Source organism: Melopsittacus undulatus, chromosome 10 (genome assembly GCF_012275295.1).
Source record: "Melopsittacus undulatus isolate bMelUnd1 chromosome 10, bMelUnd1.mat.Z, whole genome shotgun sequence".
Classification (NCBI taxonomy): Eukaryota; Metazoa; Chordata; class Aves; order Psittaciformes; family Psittaculidae; genus Melopsittacus; species Melopsittacus undulatus.
In genome coordinates this window covers 15257089-15281432 of record NC_047536.1, presented here as the reverse complement: position 1 = coordinate 15281432, position 24344 = coordinate 15257089, and the positions used below count along the sequence as shown (strand labels likewise).

Below are 24344 nucleotides of genomic sequence, written 5' to 3'. Positions count from 1 at the left end.
CTTCCCCAGAGAAGCTGTGTTTCTCCCCAGCACCAGCAACTTCCTTCTTCCATTCACTTCCACCTTTTGCCACATTAAAAAATAAAGATTTCTTTAGAAAATGATAAGTTTCATATTCCCAACATCTCAGCACTCCTCATTTCCCCATCTTTCAGCTGCTCTCCTCTTGCTTCCTCCCTTTGCATCCCTTGGAGGCTGAAGCAATCTTGGTGCTCGTGGTGGGATGACTGCCAGTATCCACCCTCACTGCACAGGCATGGATATCCATGAGGGAAAACAACCCCAAAGTGTTACTGAATCCAAGTGAGAGATGCAGTCCCTATTGATCAGTTAAAGCAGCTCAATCATTGCTGTTTATCCAAGCCATGTGGGTAACCCTCCCTGAGCACAGTGGTAACAAGAGATTACACCAATGTGAACTGTCATCTGGAGACACAAAGCCCTCAAGGGGCTTCCAAGCAGAGAGCTTGTTGGAAGGCACCCTGGAATAGCTTCCCAGGATGTGGCATCCTGGGGTAATTATAGAGACAATGCAACAGGGACACCAGACCTGCATCTGCAGCACAATGGGGAGATGCTGCTGGTACCCACAGCAGTCAGAGGATGCAGCAGGGGGAGCAAGGAGGGAGCAATGCCAGAGTCCCAGGGAGGATAAGCAATGGGAGAGGGCAAAAAGGGAATGGGATTGAAAGGATAAAGCACCTCTATCTACTTTAAACTCTGCTGTGTCTTAAACCAGGCATTCCTCTCAAAGCAAGCCTAGCAAAGTCAGGCCATATGCAAAAACATTAAGGAGATCATCACTTCGTCACCCACCACCAGTCCCAGTGCCTCCCCATAAACCACAGTGGAAAGCCAGGGCTGTATTCCCAGGAGGTGAAAACTGTTCTCTCAGCAGATGGGACATCTTCTCGTTACTAAGCACACCTAAGCAAAGTTTCCCTGACTCCTATCTATTCAAGTGGTTTCATTTTGCAAAGAAATGCTTAATTAGTCACCAAGCCAGAGACCCAGAAGGTATAAACATGGGGCACTCACCTAGACTGGGATCAGATCTACTTTCCACTTCCCAAAGTTGTGAAGGACTTTGTATCACTTAGTCATGAAACATCAAGGCAGGGAGAAAGGCAAAGCACAACAAAGAAAGGCAAGACTATGGCCTTGCAATTGCCTGTGCTACTACTAAGGAAGATGCAAAGTGGGTTTCCCTCCCTCTCAGGCTTTTGTAGGAGCAAGTAATTAATTATTCTAATTACAAAAAGCTGAGCCTCCCTCAGCAGCCAGTCCCCTGGTAGGACTTCTTCCTTGGGCAGCTGGGAATAGGTGGCTCAGAGGGTTCCCCATCACCATTCCAGCCTTAAAGAACAGCTCTGCATCATGCCAGAAAAAGGAAAGGAGGAGATGGAAAGTTGGGGAAGGGAAATGGGAGAAGAGCTTCATTATTTTTCACACATTTGAGTTATGCAGATGGAATTTTACAGCATATGGGATTTCAGTTGGAGTTTGTAATACAATAAAAACTATCAGTGTGTTGCTCAGCCAGAGCGACCAAAACAATCTGGGTTTTTGTATTCTGCACTTGGTAGATACGCTATTTCTTTTCTTTTCCTCATAATCCTTGGTTTCACCAAGATAATAACTGGCCAGGGAATGAATATAAAGCCCTCATGGGGTGTCAGCACCATAGCATGAGGCACTGAGCTCCAGCTGTTGGGGATGTGTACATCCAATGGGAGGGATGCACACACTGCCCTGTGCTCCTTGAAGTGTGTGGCAGTGACTGCTCCTGAAAGTACCACCAAAATGATGATGGCATCATGATGGCAGGCCAGGATCAGCAGGGAGAAATGCTTTGCCATTCCACTCTAGACCTGTTAATACAGCCATATCTGATTCCCTTCCTTCCCAGTGCCACCAGGCAATTCAAGCCAAACAAAACCCCAAACGAGCATTAGCATCACTTTTCATATTTATATTTTTGATTTTATTTTTAATTTTTATTAAAAAAACACCAAACCCCACCATTATTAACAATGGATCATTTACTCAGCCAGGGAGAACTCTCCTTTCAACCTCATGAACAAAAGGCAGAATGGTTAAAACCCATAGGTATAAAGAAAACCGTTCAAACTATAGCTTATAATTATGCAGTTTCCTCGATGTCAATAGTGGGGCTTTTGTTAAAAGCCTTTAAGTCAGAATTCCATGGGAGACTTTTAAAGCACAAGGGAAGAAGGAAACACATGCTCGTTTCAAAAAGAATTAAATTAAAATAAAACAACCCACAAAATAAACCCCCAAAACAGGAAAAAGAAATTGCTTGGGTAATGGTTAATTCATTCAGCAAATTTACTTCCTCCAAAGCAATCGCTGTTTGCCCAGCCATCCAGTTGGCCCTGGCTGACGTATTTGAACATACACAATTCCTGCCAAGTCATCCTGGCCCAAATGGCCCAATTCTGGCACTGGTTTGGAGGGGGGTTTCAGTGAGATTATCCCTGGCTTTCCACTCTGGGAGCCTGGAGTCTCCAGTGGCAGTAGGTACCACTGGGAGCCTGGAAAAGGGGCTTTAATTCAGCCCCTTTCAGTCTCCCCCAGTGAGACAGCACCAAGGTGAGCTCTTAGCATCAATCTGAGCTGCTGAACCAGGGCAGAATTAAGCACCTGCATTGTATGAATGTAACGAGCCCCAAACTGGGTATGTTAAAAACTGCAAATTAGTGACTACTTTATAAAACAAAACCAGACAAAACCTATCCTCAGTCTGGGAACTTTTTAGGTCAAAACCCAAATAAAAATGGTCTTAAAATATTTACATATATATATGGCTTTTCATTTTCCTTCTCCATTTCATCAGAAACACAAATAAACTTAAGGGTGATATTTGGTTTTTAAGAACGATTCTGTCCTTCTCTTCAGCCAGAGCGGATGGGATGGAGATGCTGACTGTGATTGCTCACAACGTGGCTCAGAATCGACCTGAGTTTTCCTTCATCCTCGCTAGTAACCGGGAGTAGACGGGTGCTGCCAAGGAGAAGACTGAGTTAGGTAGGATATACACACAGCATCTCTCTCTTTCCTGCCCCTCCCTGTGATGCTGCATCTTGCTTGGAGCAAGACAAAGGAGTAAAACTCTCTTTAAGGGAGAAGGACATAAGATGGAAATTGGGAATAAGCTAGGGAAGTTGTTTTACCTAGTCGAGGATTCCTCTGAGAAACCTGCATAGAAAGAAAATATAAGATTTGCATTAACACAACTAATCTCTGATAGGTGTAAGAACAGTTTGCACGTCGATATATTTATCCCCAGTCTCCAAAAACTATGGACGGATGACTTTTGGTTACTGGAACCTGACATAGATAGTACAATGCCAAGGTTACATTCAGAGTGCACTGCAAACTCCAGGCTTCCTATTGCAAAATGTATTATCTTTTATATAATTAAATCATGCAAGAAGAGAGGATTGGTCTTTCCATGCATGTGGAATTCCACGCATTCCATACATATGTTCACTCCCAGCCAAAGTCTGAATGTGCCATTATCTTCCAATCATTATCACCAAAATGTAATTTCAATAGTTCCACAGTGAAAGATTTATTTGCCTTTTACCTTGGATAATGCAGATGCTTGTTTGAAGATTTCTAATGCGGGATCTGCAGGCTCATCACCTCTTTCTTGCGGCCTGGAAGCTAAGGGTGGAACATAGACAGCACTGAAATACCCTTCAAAGCACATGGGCTGCTTCCTTCCATCATTTTGTATTGAAAATCTCATAACAGACTCATCCTCCCCAATAAACTGAAGCAATGACCATGTGTCACCACTCCCTCCCAAAGCAGCTCTGCTGCAGTGGTGTGGCTCTAGATACTTCTACCCATGGACCTACCCTGTGGCTGCAGGACAGAATTCACAGCATAAATCACACCATTCGTGGCCATGATATCACTTTCAGCAACGGGCTCCTTGTTGATGTGTATTACATTGTTTTTCTGGTCAGGAAAAGAAAAACATTTCAAAAGTAGAGAATAAGGAACTTTTGCCATCGGTTTTACTAAGAAAGCCCTCTCTTTCTATCCATTCATTTACTGGGTAGCTGCAGGCATTTTCCTCTTCCAATTAAAAAGAGTATAAAACCAAATTATAGCCTGAGCAGTTTGTCCTGGAGGTGCTGGCAGGCTTTGGAGCATGGACTTTCTCTATGTATTGGCTGGGAATGCTGTCCTATGGCAGCAGAGAACATCCACCAGCTAGCTCCCTTGCCACACTAAGAAGGACGGCTGTGGAGATGGCATCAGGAGAGGGCAGAATAGGACTGGACACAGAACGAGTCTAGCACGCAAGTTGGCCAACTCAATGCACATGGAAACACTGCCCTTTCCATTTCATCCTGCGTTTTCTTCCTTATGCACAGCATGGGTCATGGTTATTTGTTTTCTGAAGCATATTTTTCAGCTCAGTGGAGGACCCCACATTCTCTTAACGCAGTGCAGAGTTTGTGAAATGAAATTACATACCCAAATAAACCCTGCTGCGCTACGGGAGCCCATGCAGAGATCATTTTTGTTACACTAAAAAGGACGTGTGAGCTGAACAAGCTATTTGTTTAATTTATTTATGCTTCTTCCCCCCATGACTCAGGGTTCAATTTATAACAGCTCCTGGAAATCATTTACAGTTGGTCTTCTGGGGAGAAAGCTGAAGCAAACCACATTTCAAGACTGCCAGCTCACTGAATTGAACACATGGCAACGGTCCCTGAGGTACAGCCCAGAAAATACTGTTTGGTGGGTCTGCATGCACTGGAAGAGATTCCCACACCATCCAAAATGAGCATAGACATAATCTGGTCCTTGACATATACATCTAAACTCAGACCACAGCCCTGCCGACCACAAAACCCCATCCAAGGTGACTCACCATGCTGACTTCTAATTTATCTCCCTGCATGGACTTGAGCCTCACAAGGGCACTGACTGCGCCGCTCACCAGGATCTCATCAGCTACATGGAACTTGAGGATGTTGGCAAGCTCCTTGGCATTACCTAGGGGGAGAAAACATTTACATTTGCAAAACAGCATCAGGGCTGGGTTCCCATATTCTGTGTGCTGGAATGAGATTTCATGGAAAATATCATAATTTCCTGAAAAGTGCAAGAAACAATGTGAAATTGAAAAGAGCAGGAAGAAGGACTTTGATTAGAGCTGGTTAGAACATTGAGGCCATTCCTGCCTGGGCAGGTTAGGATCCCAGTGAGTCCTGTGTCCAACCTTGGTTCATACCAAACCTCACACATGAAAACCCTATCTCTTGGTTTTTCAGTCCCTCATTCTCTCACTGTGCACAGCATGAGCCTGCTCCTGTTGCTGCTTTCACTTCCCAAAGAAGTCTGCAGAGGGGAAAAGACCCATGTGAAATAAGGAAGCAGATAGAGCACTCTGGTGTTTGGAAACGTCGATGCTTTCGCCAGCACCAGCGTCACTTGGCAATAATCTCCATGGCTGAAACTGCAGGATTCCTGGGTAGGAAGTGGAAAAGTGCAGGGGAAATGTCACCAGTGGCTCACAGATTGCTGGTCTGATCCCTACCCCCCTGAGTCTCTACTCATCTGCCCACGCTTTGAAACAGATTTTAGGAGGATACGATGCTTCCCTTTCATTGTCCATTTTCCATAACAGGCAATGATGTGCACAGCCCAGGCCAACAGCAGTCCTCCATCTTCTCCTTTAGAGGCTGCAGCATCCGTGGCAAACCCCATATATCAGTGATGGGGAACATCTAGTGCAAAAGATAGCCTCCAACTACAAAATCAGAGCAGCTCCTTCAGCAAAGGGGACACTTTCTTTCAATGCTCATATCTGAACACACTCTGAGCTCTTTTCTCCATTGGTTTCTCTGGGGTGGCTGCAGTGCACACTGCACCTCCTCACCAGCATGACTCACTTCTTCATCAGAAATGTAAGCTAAAGATTTGTGTGAAAAAGAAGCACATCTGAAGTGTCTGCATCTGGGATACCTCAGTCCTGCAGCCATTTACAACAGTTGTGAAGTATTTATGTATTAAGCACTAGACTGGATGTGCAGGGTGGAACCACCAGTTCCTCATCCCTGCACTTAAAAGGATAACCAGCTACCACAGGCAGATGCTTCCCAAATTATGATGTCAATGTTTGGTTGGGCTTTGATGACAAGAAGGCATTACACTCAAATACCTCACATTGTTTCCACCCACAGCTGTCTTTCAACATGAACAAAATAAAAGATCACGCTGCTTATCCAGAAGAGCATTCCTAAACATTCCCATGCTTTTTTCCACACCCAGCCTGCACACCTGTGCTTTTCAGGATATTGGTCTTCATCTGTTCTGGACTGGGATATTTGTTGTTTTCTCAGGATCATACTGGACTTCCTGCTTTGTCCATATGGACGGAGCAACAGCTTCATCCTTTTACTGCTTACATTTCATTCAGTGTAATCGGAAGACTGAATGTAGACCATGTTACCATGTTTCCTATTTTCAAAACTCACCTTTGACACCCTGATGATCCCTGACAGCCTCATTGTCACCTCTTTCATCCCTGAGACAGGCAGGGACCTCATCAGTTCCTCTAGAAACACCTTAGAGTTACCTTGCTTACACCAGCCAGCACAGCCAAATTAAAGCCATAATAAGTTTGTAGCACACACTACAAACATATCTCCCAAGCACAAGGAAAGTATAAACCTGGGTTCACACTTTGTGTGCTCTCCTGCACATCCTCACCTGGATATGGCTTATCCAAAGCACTTGTTTAGGAAGCCCATGCTTCCAACAGACAGCGTTAAAGAATGAGATACGGCAGAGAAACTTAGCCATTTCTCCCCACATCATGCCAATAATACATAGCAGCTCTTTACTGAAGTGCTCTAAAAACACTCACCCATGAGTTTGTTCAGTTCCCCTTGGGGCATGGCTCGGAAAGCTTCATTTGTTGGAGCAAACACGGTGAAGGTACCTGGCCTGTTCAGGTTCTCCGTGAGACCTGCAGACTGGATCGCAGCCACCAACGTGCTGCAAAACAAACATACCTGAAATGCTTTGCTATAAACTACTTTTGTTGGGCTTTGAAAGTTGATTAAGCAGGAAATGAGCCTCAAGATCCAATCAGAACATCTGAGAAATGGCAAGGACAACCTGGGAATGCTGATTCCTTGGGGAACAAATGGTAATAAGGAGACAGAGAGGTCTGGTCACAGTGGCTTGGATGGGGCAGAGAAGGCTTCAGAGCCAGCTTCTTACTGTATTAAGGGGGACCACACAGACACACAGAGTGTGTTTCCATCACACTCTTGGCTCACAACTCACTGAAGGGTTATTTGAAGTCTCACTCCCTGTAATTCAGGGATGAGACTATGGTTTTGGATGCTCTTTCTATGTTAAACAAAGTATATATAGTCATGACTACAACCCATAATAAATAGGAACTGCTTTGGCAGTTCTTCTGCTCCTAACTAAGCATTTAGGAAGAGCAGAAAGTTCACCTGAAGCGATGGTCTGCCTTGAGAACATCCATCACTGAGCCAGATGGTGGAGTCAGCATTTTGTCCACGCTAAAGAGGGTCCCAAACCTTCCTCGCTTGTCATGGGCAGCAATGCAGGCATTTTCAATGCAAAGGTTCTGTGAAGCAAATTGCAGATAAAACAACTTTATTAACATATGCTTCAAAAGAGAGATCTTTACGCTTTCCACAGTGCTCAGTTACACTTTTAACATGCTGGCCACAACATTACAGCCATCGAGCATCATTCAGAGCACCGCAAAATGCAAGAACTCACATTGCGGTACACAAAAACTCTCAGTTCCTTGTCACCCAGTGTCTGCAGTTTCTGTCCATGGTAAAGATATTTAGAGGAGAGCTGGTCTTTAACAATGTGGTTCAGAAGCAGGTTTTTCATGTTGCTGTCGACAACGGGGAGTCCGTCTGCAGGAAAAAGCATGGGAAGAGCTAGTGATTCACTTAAAATCACCATTGAGACACTCAAGTGTTCAATACAGAGTATTACCCACAGGAGTTTTTAATTGTAAAGTGAGATACCACTGCCTATAACTGAGGCATTCACAAGAGGATTTGCATACTTGTGCACTGAAACTTGGCTGAAGACTGAGATCTGTGGCCCAAACTGATGGAAGAAAGGGATTTACTCCCCGCAGTTTACCTTTGAACACATCATTCACTGGGGCAAGGAGAGTCACTCGCTCGCTGCCAGTTAGATGAGAACTGAGACCAGCTTGTCTGAAGAAGTCCATGGACTTGGAAACTTCGGATTCTTGTGCCAACTCAAACAGAGTCTTAGCTGAAAAGAAAAGGAACACATCGTAACCTCATGTCAAAGACAATCCACACATCACTGCAAATTATCTACATCCTCCAAATCCAGCATTTCTTTGGCAAAATAGATGAAAGGCAACAGGAAGATGCAGAGAGGCACCAGTACCTGAGTCTGGGATCAGCAGCTCATTAACAAAATGTACAACGCCGTTGGTTGCCAGGATATCCTTGTTGGCAATGATGGGCTTCCCGTTGAGGGTCAGCTCTTCCCCACTGCAGCCCACGTCCAAGGTGGTTCCTTCCAGAGTCTCCATCGTCAGGCCAGCGATTATGGCCTCAGCACACATGGCTGACTTCAGGATGTGGTGGTTCAGCAGGTCTATAGGAGAGGCAAATGTCTTAGTGAGCTGCAGAAATCAGCTGTGAAATAATGGCATCTTTTAGGGATCCTATTCTGTACTGTACTGTATGGGGCTCCACTCCAAGAGATGTACAATCATTTTAGATTGTGCTGATTTTAGTTTGGCAGCCTGTGAAAGTGCCTAAAAAGAGTAATTTTCATACATCTTTGCCAGCTTTAAAAGGTTTCATGTGGTTATTCACATGGTCATTTGCCAGATTAGATTTCAGTTAGATATCAGTTTTCTTGCATCTTGCTGGATTGATAGAAATGACCATCACATACAGGAGTGCTAAAGGAAAACTTGGAAAAGGGACTGCTTCAGCCCCCTCCTCCATATCTGGATACCACTGTTGCTGCCATGTCTACACATCTACCATATCTACATCCAAAGTGTTCTGGGCTGTCTGGTTTAAAAAGCTGGAGCCTGTCGAACCAGTTTACTGCAATTGTTGTCAGAATGCATCAAGAAGCCACCCAAATGTCCTTGAGAGGGAACTCAGAACCAAACCCCACTCATCAGTCTCTCACTGGGCTCAGTAACAAGCACTTACCCCTCAGGGCTTCTGGGTCTCCCAGGATCCTGTTCAGTGTTTCTCGTGGGATCTTCTCAAAGGCTTCATTGGTTGGAGCCAGGAGCGTGTACTGCCCTTTGCTTTCCAGCAAGCTGTTGAGGTCAGAAGCAGCCACAGCAGCCTGCAGAGAAATGGGGAGAGGGTAAAACACATTCAGCCAGAACACAGAGGTCAGCAACTTTGTCCAGGGCCAGATTTATTAAGGCTTTTATAATTTCAGATGATCTATAAAAAAAATCCTGAATAGCTTCTTTTAGCACTTTGGTCCCTTTATAAATTGGACCTGGCCCATGGTTCTCTTGTGTTCCAGAAATTTGAGTACAAGAGCCCTATTTTGGCAAGACTGAGAGCTAATTCAAATACCCTGGTAGGCCTGGAAAGGGTCACCATAAATTCCAGTGAGTAATTCAGATCAGAACCCACAGCTGGCTAACCGCAAAACCCCTGTGCTTTTAAGTTATCCCTAACTTGGAGAATACCAAAGCACATAAATTGGCACTCATCAAATCTGAGCAGTTAATATTCCCTATATTCCCACAGAAGAGTGAGGAGATACACTCAGCCTACGTCACTTTACTGACAGCAATAGCAAGATGACAATTACTCACATAAAACCCTACTTGTGCTGATATCAAACACTTCCTAAAGCAAAATAAGGTATATCAGCACAAGGATTTCATCAGCAGCTTTAGAATCACAGCACCTAGACACTGGCAAGCTCTTTGTGACAATTCACCAGGGTGAGATGACTGAACACCTTTAAGGAGCCTGCAGCACGTGTGGGATGGACTCACCCGAAGTGTTTCCAGGCTTTCCTCAGTCTCAATGATGTGCTGAATGCTGTTTGTAGTGGTAGCAATGACTTTGTCGATGACATGGACCACTCCATTGGTGGCATGGTGGTCAGCTTTCAACAGCCTGGCACAGTTCACAGTCACAATCTGCAGAGGGAAAGAGCCACGGGGTGTTAGGTGCACTGAAACAAGAAGGTAAAGCAAGCACTGCTGGTTTCCTATTTCAAACACAGCGAGTGTTTTAATATTGAATCAGCAGGAGCACAAATGTGGTTTCCCAAAAAAATACACACAAATGACAATGCACTATCAAGAATGTTTGGAACATTTGGTGTTTAAAGAGCTTTGAAAATAATCAGTGGTTTTGTCTCCCCTGAATCATCAAGACTACGAAAATACACCAAGAACCAAAACTTAGGCAATGTGGGCAACTTCCCTGCAATAGCACTGATGAAACTTTTGACTATATATATATATATATTATATATATATAATATATATATAAATATTCTTTTCAAGCTCTTTCTAAATATGGATCCTAAATTAACAGCTGCCAACCTGAGCGTTACAGAGTCCTGGAAGTCCAAGGACAGCATAGGTGGTACAAAGCAGCAGAAATGCAAGCCTCCTGTGGGTAGGTTTAATACGCGTCTTACCCCATTGGGATAGTGGTGAATCTGGATAGGCAGGTCCTGGTACATTGAGTTAAGCGTTGTCCCGTGTTTCAGATCATCCGTGAGGACGCGTTTGTTCACCATGTGGTAGCGCAGGGCGTTGAGCAGCTCAATGTTAACATTACTCACTAAGGAATCCAGAGTTTCCTGAAAAATCAGACGAATTCGGGTTTTAGTGTTGGGTGGAATTAAGGCAGTTGTTAGAGAGAGCCAGAAGCCTGGCTGCATCCATGGTGTTCCCCAGGTGTGTATGTGTGGGTATATTGAGTGATGTGTTCACCATCTGTGCACATTAAGAGCTCTAACTTTTGCAGATCTTTTGCCTTACAACAGCAGCTCTGGCACCCTCCTCTTTGGCAGAAAAAGGGATGATGGCTTCAAGCTCCAGTGCAGGATTACTGCATTGAAATGAGCAGTGAGGCAGCAAAAGGCATTGCTCAGGGCCAAGGACAAATACACCAGAAGATGTTCCCAGCAGCAGCACCCCTACAAGGGGCTCCACTGGTGCAAGTTTGGGTAAAGGCTTGTTGGAAGGGGTAGCCAAAAAGATTCCCCCTCCCTGCCCCAATAGCTATTCTTACATATCTTGTATAAATTATTAAGAACAACCAGAGGGGTAAAGTAAGGGTCAACAAGAAAAACATAAAAGGGATGGAAAGTCCCTTAACACCATCTCTAATGGTAAAGGGCAGGGAAAACTAAATGAGGTGATTTCTACATCCACATCTCTAGTGTTGGGCTCTTTCAGAAACAAAGCTGTGGAGCTGATGGACCCATCCGTGATTCCCATCTTGAAAATTCATATTCCTTCCTATATCAGGACTGCATCTGTTCTGCCAGATGGGGCTGGATGCAGGCCCCTGCAGAGCTGGATCTCCACTAGAGAAAGCCAGAGGGAGAGGAGGAAGAAAAGGAATTGTATCTTACAGCAGGCAAGGATGCCCAGGCCTCATTACTTGGGGCAAAAATCGTAAAGCTTCCAGGTCCTTCGATTTCTGGCCTTAGGTTGGAGCGGTCAGAGTAGAGCTGCGTGGTGGCAGATCCAACAACTCCCAGGGTTTCATAGATGTTGGAAAGCGGCAGCGCTGAAAGGAGAGAAGGTTATATCCCCAAAACGTCATTCATCCCTCCTGCTCTGTGCTGAATTAAAGGAGAGCTGCTGGTGAGAACATCTGGGGAAATGAAGCACATCAGGGAACTCGTACATCTTAATTAATTAGATAATAAATAATCATAGCTGACAGCTCCAGCCCCAATTACAGCAGAGTAATCCAGGGTCTAGTGCATCTCTGCAGGTTTAAATGGAGTTACTCTGGGTTTATATGGATGTGAATTGAGGCAAGCAATGACATTCATTGCTTTCACCTAATCCTTGTTTGTACACCGGCTTTTGATGCTCGGAGCTGGCAGCTTGCCGCTGGTCTTGGTCTCCACTGGCCCATCCACACCAGCCCATGTGGTTAAATGGGCAGCATCAAGGAAGCGTTCAGAAAGCAAAGGCAGAATATGTCTTTCTTGAATAAATCCAGTGAATTCACCAGTGGTTGAACTGTATTTCCTCCTGAAGGCAATTTTGCTAACCTCATGCTTGCCAAAATAACAATGAGCAGGGATTGGCAGAGCTGCCGGCTACTCAATCATTCCTTAGGACTGCACTTCCAATACAGCTATATAACTTGTTGGAATAAGTAGTTCCCTATGGCCCTCCCATGCTTGATTAAGCCTAATTATATCCAAGGTTTGAAGCTGTCTGGAACATTTTGCATGCTATGGAGCTGATCTGGCCCTCGGCTGGTGCTCTGCCGAGTCCATTTCTGACTTGTCCATGTCAATATTGTGCACAAATGGCGAAGATCAAATCCACTTGAAGCTATTTCCTAACATTTCCCCTTACCAAGCAGCTCTATCAGCTTTAGGAGTCTAAAAAACATCAAACATGCTTTTACCAGCTGGGCAGCCTTTTTCTCCAGGAACTTTTTCATATCCAGGACAGCACTCGTAACTGATTACTCTGGAATAAGAGATGGATACAACAGATTAATGGATGGCATCTCATTGCTATTTCTCTATTTGCCATAGTTCTGCATCTATCCATATTTGGTGATGTTTTGAAGCAAACTCTTCATTAGAAATACAGACTTGGAACAACAGCAAACCATGATTTTTATCTCCTTCAGGGCTGTGTGTTGCCAATTTCACCACAGAAAAGAGCAGACACGATTTCTTTTCAATACCACACTTTCCAGGAGAATACATACAAACAGGGGATGGAAACTGATGCCGTGGTTCCAACACATAACCTATGCAAGGCACTGCAAGTGCTGGTTCATTTGGGCACATTTCCCATGGGATTTGGGGATTTCCCTGGCTGACAAGTCCAGAAAAGGGCCACAGAGATGTTGCAAGGGCTGGAGCAGCTCTGCTCTGGAGCCAGGTTGAGAGTGCTGGGCTGGGGCAGCCTGGAGAAGAGAAGGCTCCTGAAGGGGAGACCTGAGAGCAGCTCCAGTGCCTAAAGGGGCTGCAGGAAAGCTGGAGAAGGACTTGGGACAAGGGCCTGTAGGGACAGGCCAAGGGGAATGGCTTGAACCTGACCGAGGGGAGACTGAGATGAGCTCTTAGGCAGAAGCTCTTCCCTGTGAGGGTGCTGAGGCGCTGGCACAGGGTGCCCAGAGAAGCTGTGGCTGCCCCATCCCTGGCAGTGTTCAAGGCCAGGTTGGTTGGAACTGGGTGGTCTTTATGGTCCCTTCCAACCCAAACCCTTCTGTGATTCTATGATATCAACAGGGGGGAAAAAAAACAACAAGGAAAGAAATAAATCCAGAAGTTGTCCATTAATTTTCCACAGGGGATTCTTTCTCCTATTGCTCTTACACTTGGTGTGAAAGGAGCAAGGCCATCTGATTGATGGGCTAAGCCTGCGAGGGAATAGGTGCTCCTCCCAAAAGCAAGTGTTTCCTCTGTGCTCCTGGTTGGATTCGAGACAAGCAGGATGCTGCATCGCCGAGCCCCGGTGCACTCACTCACAGAGAAAGGAAAATCCTCAAGCTTCAGATATTTGTCATCATTTTAACACTGTTAACAAACACTGGAAATGCCTGGGGCTTAAGAGGGAATTCTTCAGGGTAATTAAGAGCCAGTAAGTGAAACAAATACCTGCTTTTCTGTGACAGAAGCAAATAAATTCCGTGTCACGGTTTCCTAAGAGAATTACAAAGCAAACCCAGACTGATTGTCTAGACATTATATATTCCATGTGGGAAAGAGTTTGCCTAAAGCAATCCCTTCCTTTGACTACTGGAGATCTTAACACCCTGCTGCTTTGCTCTCCCCAGCCCCCCTGTCTCGTGTTCATTAGAAACACACACTTTCTCCCCCCACCACTTCCCTCCCCTACCTCCACTTCTTCTCCCTAGAAACTAACTCCAGTCTAGACAGTGCCCTCGGTTCAGACCTGTAATCAAAGCCGAAGAGCTGATTAAGGAGAAATCATTCCAAAGTTCAGCATAAATAATTCCTGAGTGCTGACGTAGCCTTTAAAAGGCTTATTTATAGATCGATCGGAGATTAATGAGCTGTGATGAAGGGGCAGGATGCTGATGCACACAGCGTGGGGCTCACTGGCTCAGGGCTGCCCCAGCAGCCAGGCTCCTGCTGGGGAGGGATGGAAGGACCACGCGCTCATAGAATCCCAGACTGGTTTGTGTTGGAAGGACCTTAAAGCTCCTCCAGCTTCAACCCCTGCCACGGGCAGGGACACCTTCCACTGGAGCAGCTTGCTCCAAGCCCCTGTGTCCAACCTAGCCTTGAACACTGCCAGGGATGTGGCAGCCACAGCTTCTCTGGGTACCCTGTGCCAGCGCCTCAGCACCCTCACAGGGAAGAATTCAGTGGGTTCATGGACATCTCCAGCACCACCCCACAAGGGAAACTAATGGCAAGAAGCACTGAGGCTGGGCATGGGGCCAGCTCCATGCGTGCAGGGGTTCCCTCAAGCCCCCAGTCCCCTTCACCCACTGAAGGTGGCCTGCCAGCATCACTTGGTACGCATTTTGCATGCCAGCATTTTGAGCTGAGTACCAGAAAACATCTGCAAGGGGCTGGGTGAACACAGAGGTGCTCAGCCAAGTGTCTGCATCTACAAGGAGCCAGAGATGGGGATTGCAAAAAAGAGCTTCAGCTTCAGCCATTTGCTGTTCCATGGCTGGTGGCTTTGATGGAAGCACAAGACCACTCAAAGACACGTGGGCACCATTCAAGGGGCAGCTTGGGGCTGGGCACAGGGCACCCTCACAGATGGTTCTGCAGCCCCTCCAGCCCTGGAGAGCAGCAGCACAGCCACGGTGCACTCTGCATCTTGATGCTACTGGACCCTATACATCCATATGGGAGGAAGGCTGCTCTTTTGACATGTTCTCCTCCAGTCTGCTACCCAAGAGGACTCTTTCTCTTACATGATCAGGGGCAAACAGCCTATGGGAGAAAACACTGAACACCTTCCCTGCACCTCACTACAGGTTCTGTACAAAAGCCTTTGCAGTGCCAAGTCCATCTGGTGTCTGCCCCGTGCTGCAGAGCACTGCAGTGGGACATGGCAGATGCCACTGATGTAGGTTAAACAAGCAATTCCTTCACACAAAGAGCATTTGTCATCCACCCTGCAACGCCTCTGACCACAATTTCCTGGCCTCCCCATTGCGTAATTTCGAGTCAAATCTATAGTTTTTCAGCTTCTGAGTTTGAAACATTCTATTAGTTAAATGTCTATCAGTATCTGGGTGCAGAAGCAAGCTCCCTGGCTTTATTGGTCTTTGTGTCACTGCTGTTGCATTCTTAGGATCTGAAATGAAATCTTAAGTGCATTTTTCAAGGCAATAAAAATAAGCTTAGGCATCTATTAGTGAATAAAGATCCATTTGTAATCATTTCCTGTAATAAAATCCATATGTTTTGGTTTTGCAAAGTAAGTGCCAAGGAGTCATTTTTTCTCCTGCAGGAAAGTGCATCAGACAAGAAAAGGGAAGTTAAATTAAAAGTTAAAGAAGAAGTGTAGTAAGGGGTAAACTGACTGCCACCAGTTATTCCTCAAAAAAAAAATAATCAAACCTGAAATGTATGTAAGCTGTCATTTCATTCCCAAGACAAAAAGTGTGTTGGGACGTGTTCAATTGCAACCCCAACCCTGGAAGAATGAGCCCAGTGCATAAGGGAGTATGGAAAGCATAGGCACAACGATGAGGATATACTCTAAATAAACTATTTCTTTGGCTTTGAAATAACCAAGAGTGGAAAATTACCTAATTACCAAAACAAGCTTGTTTCACTGCTCATTAAAATCAAAGCAGTGTCAGACTTCTTGCCAACTGTCTTATCTCACTTCATCAGCAATGATAAAAAATGTACTGAACTCCTCTATCTAGTTTCTCCCTCATCCATGTGAGCCAATACTTCAGCAAAGAGAAGAAAAACAAATGAAAATGAGGCAGATAAAGAGGTAAGAGCCCTCTTCTGAGGCATGAGTGGGAATTTCCATCGTGCACATCCAGCCCCTGTTGAGCGCTCCACCCTTGAGGACCTGAAGATGCTGCAGGAGCTCAGCTGTGTTTCCCTGCAGTACCTTGTCTCCCACTGACCTCCTTCCACACTATCTGTTTGAAACAGTGCTCAGAGGAGGAAAAGGAACCAAAGCAGTCACAACTGTCTTCCTAGAGCCATGTATCTGCACCTGCATCACACATCCAACCTGGGGAACCATGGACCCTATAAGCAAAGAAGGAGGATAACAGCCAGGTCAAATATGAAGCAGGGGAGATGGGTCCAGTGTCTGCTATCCCAGGACTGCTCTTCTCACAGGTGGGATAAACCTCTTAGCAGGAGAAGAGAAATGACCATGCTTATCCAGCTCCACCATTTTCCCTGGGCTGATGGAGTGGATCCCCCTGCCTATGGGAGGACTGAGCACACAGGAGAGGACTTCTGTCTATAGATCCCAAGCATACACTGGATACACCCAGTTATGCAGAGGAACATGCCAAATCCTGACTCTTTCTGGGATTTAAAGCCATCTGGTATTCCCAAAACCTCTCCCAGACCAGCTTAGTCCCACACAATAGGCCAGCTTCAAGGGTTTCTGCTGAGCACCATTAACTATGTCCACATAGCACTGAGCACAGTGCAGCATCAGACCCGTTACACTGGTTTAAGAATCTGACTGCCGTAGCATGGAGCATCATGTATTTTATGGCCCAAATAACTCCTGATTGCTTCCATATGCCAGGAACACCACATCCAGTGGGAGCCATCACCAGCAAAGGTTTGTAATCAGAGCTGTCCCGGGGTCCTCTGGAAAATCTGAGTGAAGGCACATGCCTTTTGTTCTGCACAAGCACTGTTAAAGGGCAGAGTAGGGCCAGGCTCAAAACTGACTAGGAAGAGAGAAGAAGACAATAACATCCATTGTGGAGATGATGCAAAGCGAAGAATAGTGAGCAAATTCCATGTATAATGGGAACATTATCTCATAGGTTAACAGGCAGGTTAATGCTCTGTGCACTTTTCTCTCAGTGATGTATCACTGCATTGGACACTCGGGTAAAAGCAGAGTAAATGAGGTTAGAAGAGATCACCTCATCTCCTTAAATGAAATCATGAAATACTGCCAGATGCCACTTGTTCCACCTCTTCCTGGAGATAAGCAGACAAGTTTGTCTCTGCCAAATTCAGCTGCACACTTAGGTTACACAAGGTTAGGTTTTCATATGCTTTGGAGCTGAAGAAATCCATGGCTGGATCGCTTTGCCTTGCAGGGACTACAACAGCAAAGCTATCCCACATTCACAGCTGAGTCATGTTTTCTTTGGAGACCTTCTAAGCTACTCTGTTATCAGAAGAGACAACGATGATACAATATTGCCAGGCCATAATCTTGCCCATTTTACGTCAAAAAAAGCCACTATTCAGCCAAGATGAGAACTTGAACTCTAATCCCTTAAATGAGGTCTTCCAAGATTTGGTGGTTTTGAAGAATTAAGGGAAAGAAGTTGGCCTTTTCTTTACAATATTCTCTCTCCTTTTATTTTACTTTGGTAAAGACTATTGGACATAAGGGAAACCACCACACATGCTCACTATATGGTCACCCTGCAATGCATCCTCCCGAAGTTACAGAACTGGCCTCTTTTAGATGAATTCATGGGTAGCATGATGGAAGGCTGAAAGCTGTGCACAATGTAAACTTCTGTTTTGCTTTCCTCCCCTCTTTACCAACACCAGACCCACAGGATGAATCCCAATGGCCAGACATCACAACTAAACCAATAAAGGCAACCAAAATAAAAGCAATGTATATCACCACAGTTCAAATCACAAGGTCTGCTGCTGACTACAGAAACAGAGTGTATACAATCTACATAAAGAACTGCATATTTCTATAGATGTATCTATAATTTACATTGGACCATATTGGAAACACATGAGATGATTTTATGCTCATTGCTCTTGACCCTGCAGATCCAGGACCAACCCGCCCCACAGCTCTGATGCTCCCATCCAGCACTGTTCAGAGCATCTCTGCACTGATACTGAGTGATGCAGTGATGCTGAAGTGCAGGACAGCAAACGTGTCTGAAAGCCCAGCTTGGCCTCCACTGAGGGGAAAGATTCTCTGCTCCTGACCCACAGCCTGGCACAGAGTCAGGCATGCACAGCCTTCATTATCTGCTGACTACATCTTTCAAATGAACGTCCCAAGGCTGCTTACACAGATACTTGATGCAGCAGCTACTTTAATGTTATTGTTTGCTATTTCAGACATGGAATTGGCCTGCGAGTCTAATTCATTTTCCTGGTGGAGTCATCAGAGAGTGTTGGCTAAAAGTGACACCTCTTTCCCCTTATTTCGGTTTTCCCTTCCAAAGCAAACACACATAGATGATTTTTATGTTCTCTCCAATATCCATCAGCTCTGGGTTGCCTTTCGTCCCCCTCTTTTTTTTGTTTTAAATCTAGGCAGCATTGAGCATAGTATTGAGACAGAGCTAAATACTAGAAAACATCTGGCACACACTTCATTACAGCAGGGAGAGCAATATAAATATATATAGAAAAGCAATTAGAATAAACCATCAGGGTTTGTATTTACACGGTACTTTCCATTCTTAACATCTAAGTGCTTTAGGATGATGATTGCCATTTGAGGAAAACACTAAGATTGCTTAGGGAGTAAAAGGCTAAACCAATTCCTACCACATACACACACTAAACCCACACCATGGGCTGTGACATCCCATGTCTATCACACCATCTGCTTCTCCCACGCAGCACCCACCTCCACAACGGGCTCTTGTGGGAGACCCTGGCCACCACTCGGGTACTTACGTTGACTTCCCGCAGATCTTCCTCTGGTACCACTGCTTGCAGTTGGTGAAGTATTTCCTGTTCGTGCCGATCAGCTTCTGCACTGCGCACACATTGGGGCTAAAGGTAAAGACAAAGCAGAAGAGGGTCCTGTAAACCTCCCTCCTTCCAGTGCTGACCCCCAGCATGGAGCCAGACCCCACTTGACACTGCCCAACAAGCCCTGCTGGGGCTGCAAGGGAGGAAACAGTGCTCAGTTTGAGTGTATAATGCCTATTGTGAGGCAGATGGAGGAAGCAGGGAAGGAGATCTTCACTCTGGCAGGGCATCTTTATCTTCGCTGAATCCCAAGTTTTTCCCACATTCCACACCTCAGCAAAATGTAAAGAAAGTAAGTCAAAAATAATACTTTGGTTAGTATTCCCATGGTGAACATCACTCACAGTTTGGGATCTTAGAATCCCAGACTGGTTTGGATTGGAAGGGACCTTAAAGCTCATCCAGCTCCAACCCCTGCCATGGCAGGGACACCTTCCACTGGAGCAGCTTGCTCCAAGCCCCTGTGTCCAACCTGGCCTTGAACACTGCCAGGGATGGGGCAGCCACAGCTTCTCTGGGCACCTTGTGCCAGTGCCTCAGCACCCTCATAGTAAAAAGTTATGAAATAATTCAAATCTTCCCAAACCCCTCTATTATTTTATTGCTTAGGACGTGAAAATAGACATTTATCAGCCTAGGGGCCAACTTACACCAAAACCAGAACAGGTGCTTTTGCTCTAGGATAGACTCAGCTAATTCTGGCCATGGATGCTGAGCTGCTGATGGGAAAATGAGCAGTGGCATTGCCCACTCCTGTATCAACACACCAGGTATGACAGCACAGATTGAGAGTGACTCTACCAGCCCATAAAGTACCGAGAGCTCCTTCTCTCCCAGAAGAGCAGACGGTTGGCGTTATGTGTGTAACTAACCCCACTGGGAGCTAACTCAGCTTTTCAGCTTTCTAAGAAGTGATACCACTGCGAGCAAAGATGTGGTCAAATAGGAGGTGGGAGTTTCCATGCTGCTGGTTTGGCCAGCACAGCATTTCCCTGCTCAGCCTGGCTTTGTGGTTTATGGCCAGCAGCCCTGGCCATGGGTGTAGGCCATGCACAATCAGTGCATGAGATACAATTTATGGATCTGGGTTGTGAGGCCACTGCCTGCCTCTGTGCTTGAGCCAGAGATGTAGCAAGCATCCAAGCAAGCTGAGGATGCTCAGCCCAACTGAGGCTGGATTCCTGACACCAACACAATGCCCCAGTTGAGGCAGTGGCTCCAAAAGTATGTGCAGTGTTGGCTGCAAGGCAGATGGACGGAAAACAGACAATTAAGCAAAATCCATAAATCTTCACTTCAGCCCATCAGAAGTGCTCAACAACTTCAAGGCAGAGTTTTCATGTGCACAAATGAAACTCTGGATGGGCCTGGAGGAAAGGTCTTGTTGATCTGTTTAGGACAGCCTGTTTCACACCGAGTTTGACTGGGATGCTGCCCACCTGCCTACCAGAGTTAACAAAAGCAGAGCTTGCAGCCTGACCACCAAGTCCTGTGGCCATGGTTGCTTTTCACCAGTGTCCCAAATTCAGCTCTCTCCAAAGCAGCCCAGCCTGCCCATCATTAGCATGAATTAACGCGAGGGTCTCCTATATGTTGGCTAAGTCCAGCGCCAGTCTCAGCAGGAGCTTGGCTTGCCTTCAATGAGCCTTTGTTGACGTGGCTGCCACAGGGCCCTCAGAGGCAGGATTTGACCCTGCACAGCTCTGACAGCTTCGTCTTGCCCTGAAGGGAAAGAGAAGGCCTGTGGGACCTGGAGGAATTAGGTTCACTATTCCCCTTGCTACTGCCACATCCAGTTAGTGGTAGTTTAGTTCCCTTTCTATATATAACGCAAGAGACTAGGAGAAAGACGGTACTGAAGTTAGAAATCACAAAGTTCTAAGTTAGAAATCACGAAGCCAAACTTTCAGCTGGTCAAACAGGCCCGGGCTCAGTAAGTTCCACACCAAATCATCTCTCAGAGAGCCGTCTGTGCTCCCTGACTCAGCCCACCTCGGCTGCCCAGCCCCGCCGCGCCGCAATATGGTTCCAATTACACCCAAATTCCAAGCCTTGCCTTGATTTCAGCGTCTGGCTGACGGCAGTGGACAATCCATCTAATATTCATCTTGACAAGCCTGGCTACTGAAGGACTTGTTTGATCACTTCCCCTCTATCCCTGGGAGCAGCCTGCCAAGAAAAGCCAGGACAGCATCAAACCCAGCGCTGCCTTGCTCTCTCCTCCCTGCCTGGGACTGCAGCTCTGTGGGGCTGCTGCTCTCTCCATGACTTATGGGGGAAAACTTCTTCCCACCAGCGTGGAAAATCCCCCTCCAGGGCCGTGTTATCAATGATTCCCGCAGGCAGGCTGTAGTAGCGGCTCCCTGCGGTGCGTGTTCTGGTCTTTTGCCCAGTCTGGCTTCAAATGAATTTGTCAGCACTCTCCCCTCTCCTCGTTGGAGTTCATCACCTCTGCCATGCCGTTCCCAGCCAACCACGCTGACTCGAGGATAAAACTGCCTATTGTTCCCTTTCAGCTGAAGCCTTCCACTTGGCAGGAGCAGCTGGGAGCTGCTGGAGCCGTGGCTGCCCTTTGGAAGTGGCAGAGAAGGGCAGGATTTACCATATGGCCCAGGCTACCTGCCATGACTATGCCCATGAAGCTCCCCAGCATCACATAGTACCCACAAAGCCGGGTGAGTGCTCCTAGGTTTTCATCTTCAAATGTTAATGCTCTTGGTACATTTCTCAGCTCCTCCACTGGACTTGAGCTGATTCACTTTAAAGGTTCATTAAGATGTACAAGTTTTGCTGCAGAGCCAAGCTCTGCCACCCAACTCGCTTTAGCTCAATAGGGGCATTGATGGTGTGGGGGGATGCTCGCAGCAGAAAAAGTGGCAATCCCGATCGCACATCCCTCCTAAGCTCCCTCCTGTAAGCAAAACAACATGCCTCACATCCCAGGGCTTCTTGGCTGGTTTTGTGTCACTGTATCTTATTGGCACATCATTAATCACTGTTTAACATTCAACTTGGTCTAAATTGCCCTCTCCATCAAAGGGACCAGTGAGTGCAGTGCTGTTGGTCAGCTACACTGGGTTTATCTCAGTGTAACTTCACTTCACCTGGAAACTCTGGAATACTAATTCCTTGTGTAGTCCAAATACCTCAGGCACCAGCACTCATGTCTTACCCTGTGACTATTGATTGTACAGGGATTAACAGGCTTCTCCCTGCAGAGATGAGTGCACTGATTTACACCAGGACTAATTTCCTGAGTCTGAGCAAACTTCTGCCTCGGGGCTATTAGCAGATACGGGTATTTACAGAGTTCCAGATCACACAGAGATGAACAGGAAGACTCACTGTATCTGTGTGTAAGGAAGCATCATCCCTTCATCATGGAGATCTTACAAAGAGACATCAGCTCAGCACTTACTGCATCCTGTACCTCATCAGACACACAAACAGCACACCCCTGTTCATAAACACTGGGCTGGATTCCTGCAAGGGAACGTGTCAAACTGCAATACTTAAGTCTTGGGGGGCTTTTATGACTCTGCCTTCAGCAAACCATTTAAATGGAAACTGCAGTTCAATCAATGTCACTCTCCTGCATGACGGAAGCCACCTGAAAATCCTGTCATCCCTTCACCTCCCTAATTCCCAATGCATTTTAAACACAATGAGAACAACTGTTAACACTGCGTTAGTTTTCTGCCTGTTGATGAAGACTCAAGCTACTCCGTCCATAAGACACTGTCCATCTAGCACGAGAGGTCTACACACATTTCTGGATATCCCTTACCTTGGAAGCTTTATGAGTGAATAAGTGATCACTTTCATCCACAAAACTTCCAAGACTTTTCAAGACATCCATATAACTTTCCAGACTTGGAGTCGGGGTTCCTCTCAAAGAGGAAGTTGGTGCTTAACTCCACATTGACACTCCCCTGCCATTGAACCAATTCTCTTTCTTTTGCTATAAACTCATGAAAATGAGAATTCCTGAATCCCTTCCACAAAACGTTTGACCCCTCAAAATCTGGGGATTTTTTTCCCCCTTTTCCATTAGCAGGTATATACTGACAAGGAATCACTGACGGCTCTAAAATGACATCTGCAACGTTAAGCATCCCGAAAGAAGAGACGAAAGTTATCCATAGAAGAAAGAAGTCGCTCGAGGATGATAGAAGTAATTACCCGAGGAATAAGGAAAGAAGAAGCCGTTCTCGGGGCCGAAAGCACCGAGGCTGCCCCCGAGGGACCGGGCCGCCCTGCTGCTGTCCGGCTCCGGTCCTGGGCTCCGCGGCTCCTCCGCACCCGCGCAAAGAGCCGACGGCGGCACCGGGACGGGCGAGACGGCACCAGGGCCGCTTCCGCCCGCACCGGGGATCTGCGCAAACAGGGGGAGAAACAATTCCCCCCTCCCTGTCCCCTCCTTTCCCCCCCCGGGGATGCGCTTACCCGTGCTGCCGGCCGCGGAGCCGGCTGTGCTGCAGGACCTGCTGGTACGGGGACTTGGCGGCGGCAGCGAGCCCCAGGGCCAGCGCCAGCAGGAGCGGCAGCGGTGGGTGCGCCATGGCCGGGAGGCGGAGGGATGGGAACGGGACGGGACGGGACGGTGGCCACCGCTCGCCCCGTTAAATGCGGCGGCGGCCGGGGGCGGGGAGCGGCGGCGCGGGGGGAGCGGAGCCACCGCCCGGCCCGGCGGGAGGGGAGGGGAGGGGAAGGGAGAGGAGAGGGGGCCGCCCCCCGGGATGGCGTCTGTCCGTCCGTCCGTCCGTCCAGTCGGGGCTGACACGCTCCGGGGTCCCCTGGATCTCAGCCCCACAGTGGGCTCTTGGCTGCCACCCGGCCCTGCCCCATCACTGGTTTGGATGCGCCCCCATGCTGGGACCCTCTTAGTGCGCGCTGGGATCACACCTCACTCCCAGCATCTTCCAGTGCTGGGAGGGCTCACACATGTTGAGAGGTTGCTGGTTGCTTTGAAACCAAGCAAGAGCTGTAAGGGTGCCATCAGCATGTCCTCTTGGCCAGGCTGCTGTTGTTGTGGGTCTGGGGTGAAGCCTAAGAGGGAGTTTTGGCACAAGCAACCCCACTGCTCTGAAAGGTCACAAAGGTGCTTGTGGCTGATGGGACAGGCACCCAAGAGCCAGCCC

The 24344-nt window shown here is 46.9% G+C and overlaps 1 protein-coding gene across 1 annotated transcript; it reads right to left on the bottom strand.

The window, feature by feature from the left end:
• Positions 1-1975: 1975 nt before the first annotated feature.
• On the bottom strand, positions 1976-23811 carry TGFBI (transforming growth factor beta induced). Its single transcript, XM_034067165.1, has 17 exons — positions 23650-23811; positions 19126-19224; positions 12699-12763; positions 11680-11837; positions 10735-10899; positions 10079-10225; positions 9264-9405; positions 8476-8688; positions 8197-8334; positions 7816-7961; positions 7521-7657; positions 6920-7050; positions 4919-5043; positions 3888-3990; positions 3611-3690; positions 3195-3219; positions 1976-3024 (listed from the first exon to the last, which is right to left on the bottom strand). Exons 1-17 carry the CDS (start codon positions 23763-23765, stop codon positions 2969-2971), a joined length of 2046 nt encoding a protein of 681 aa, XP_033923056.1. The 5' UTR covers positions 23766-23811; the 3' UTR covers positions 1976-2968.
• Between the last annotated feature and the right edge of the window lie 533 nt (positions 23812-24344).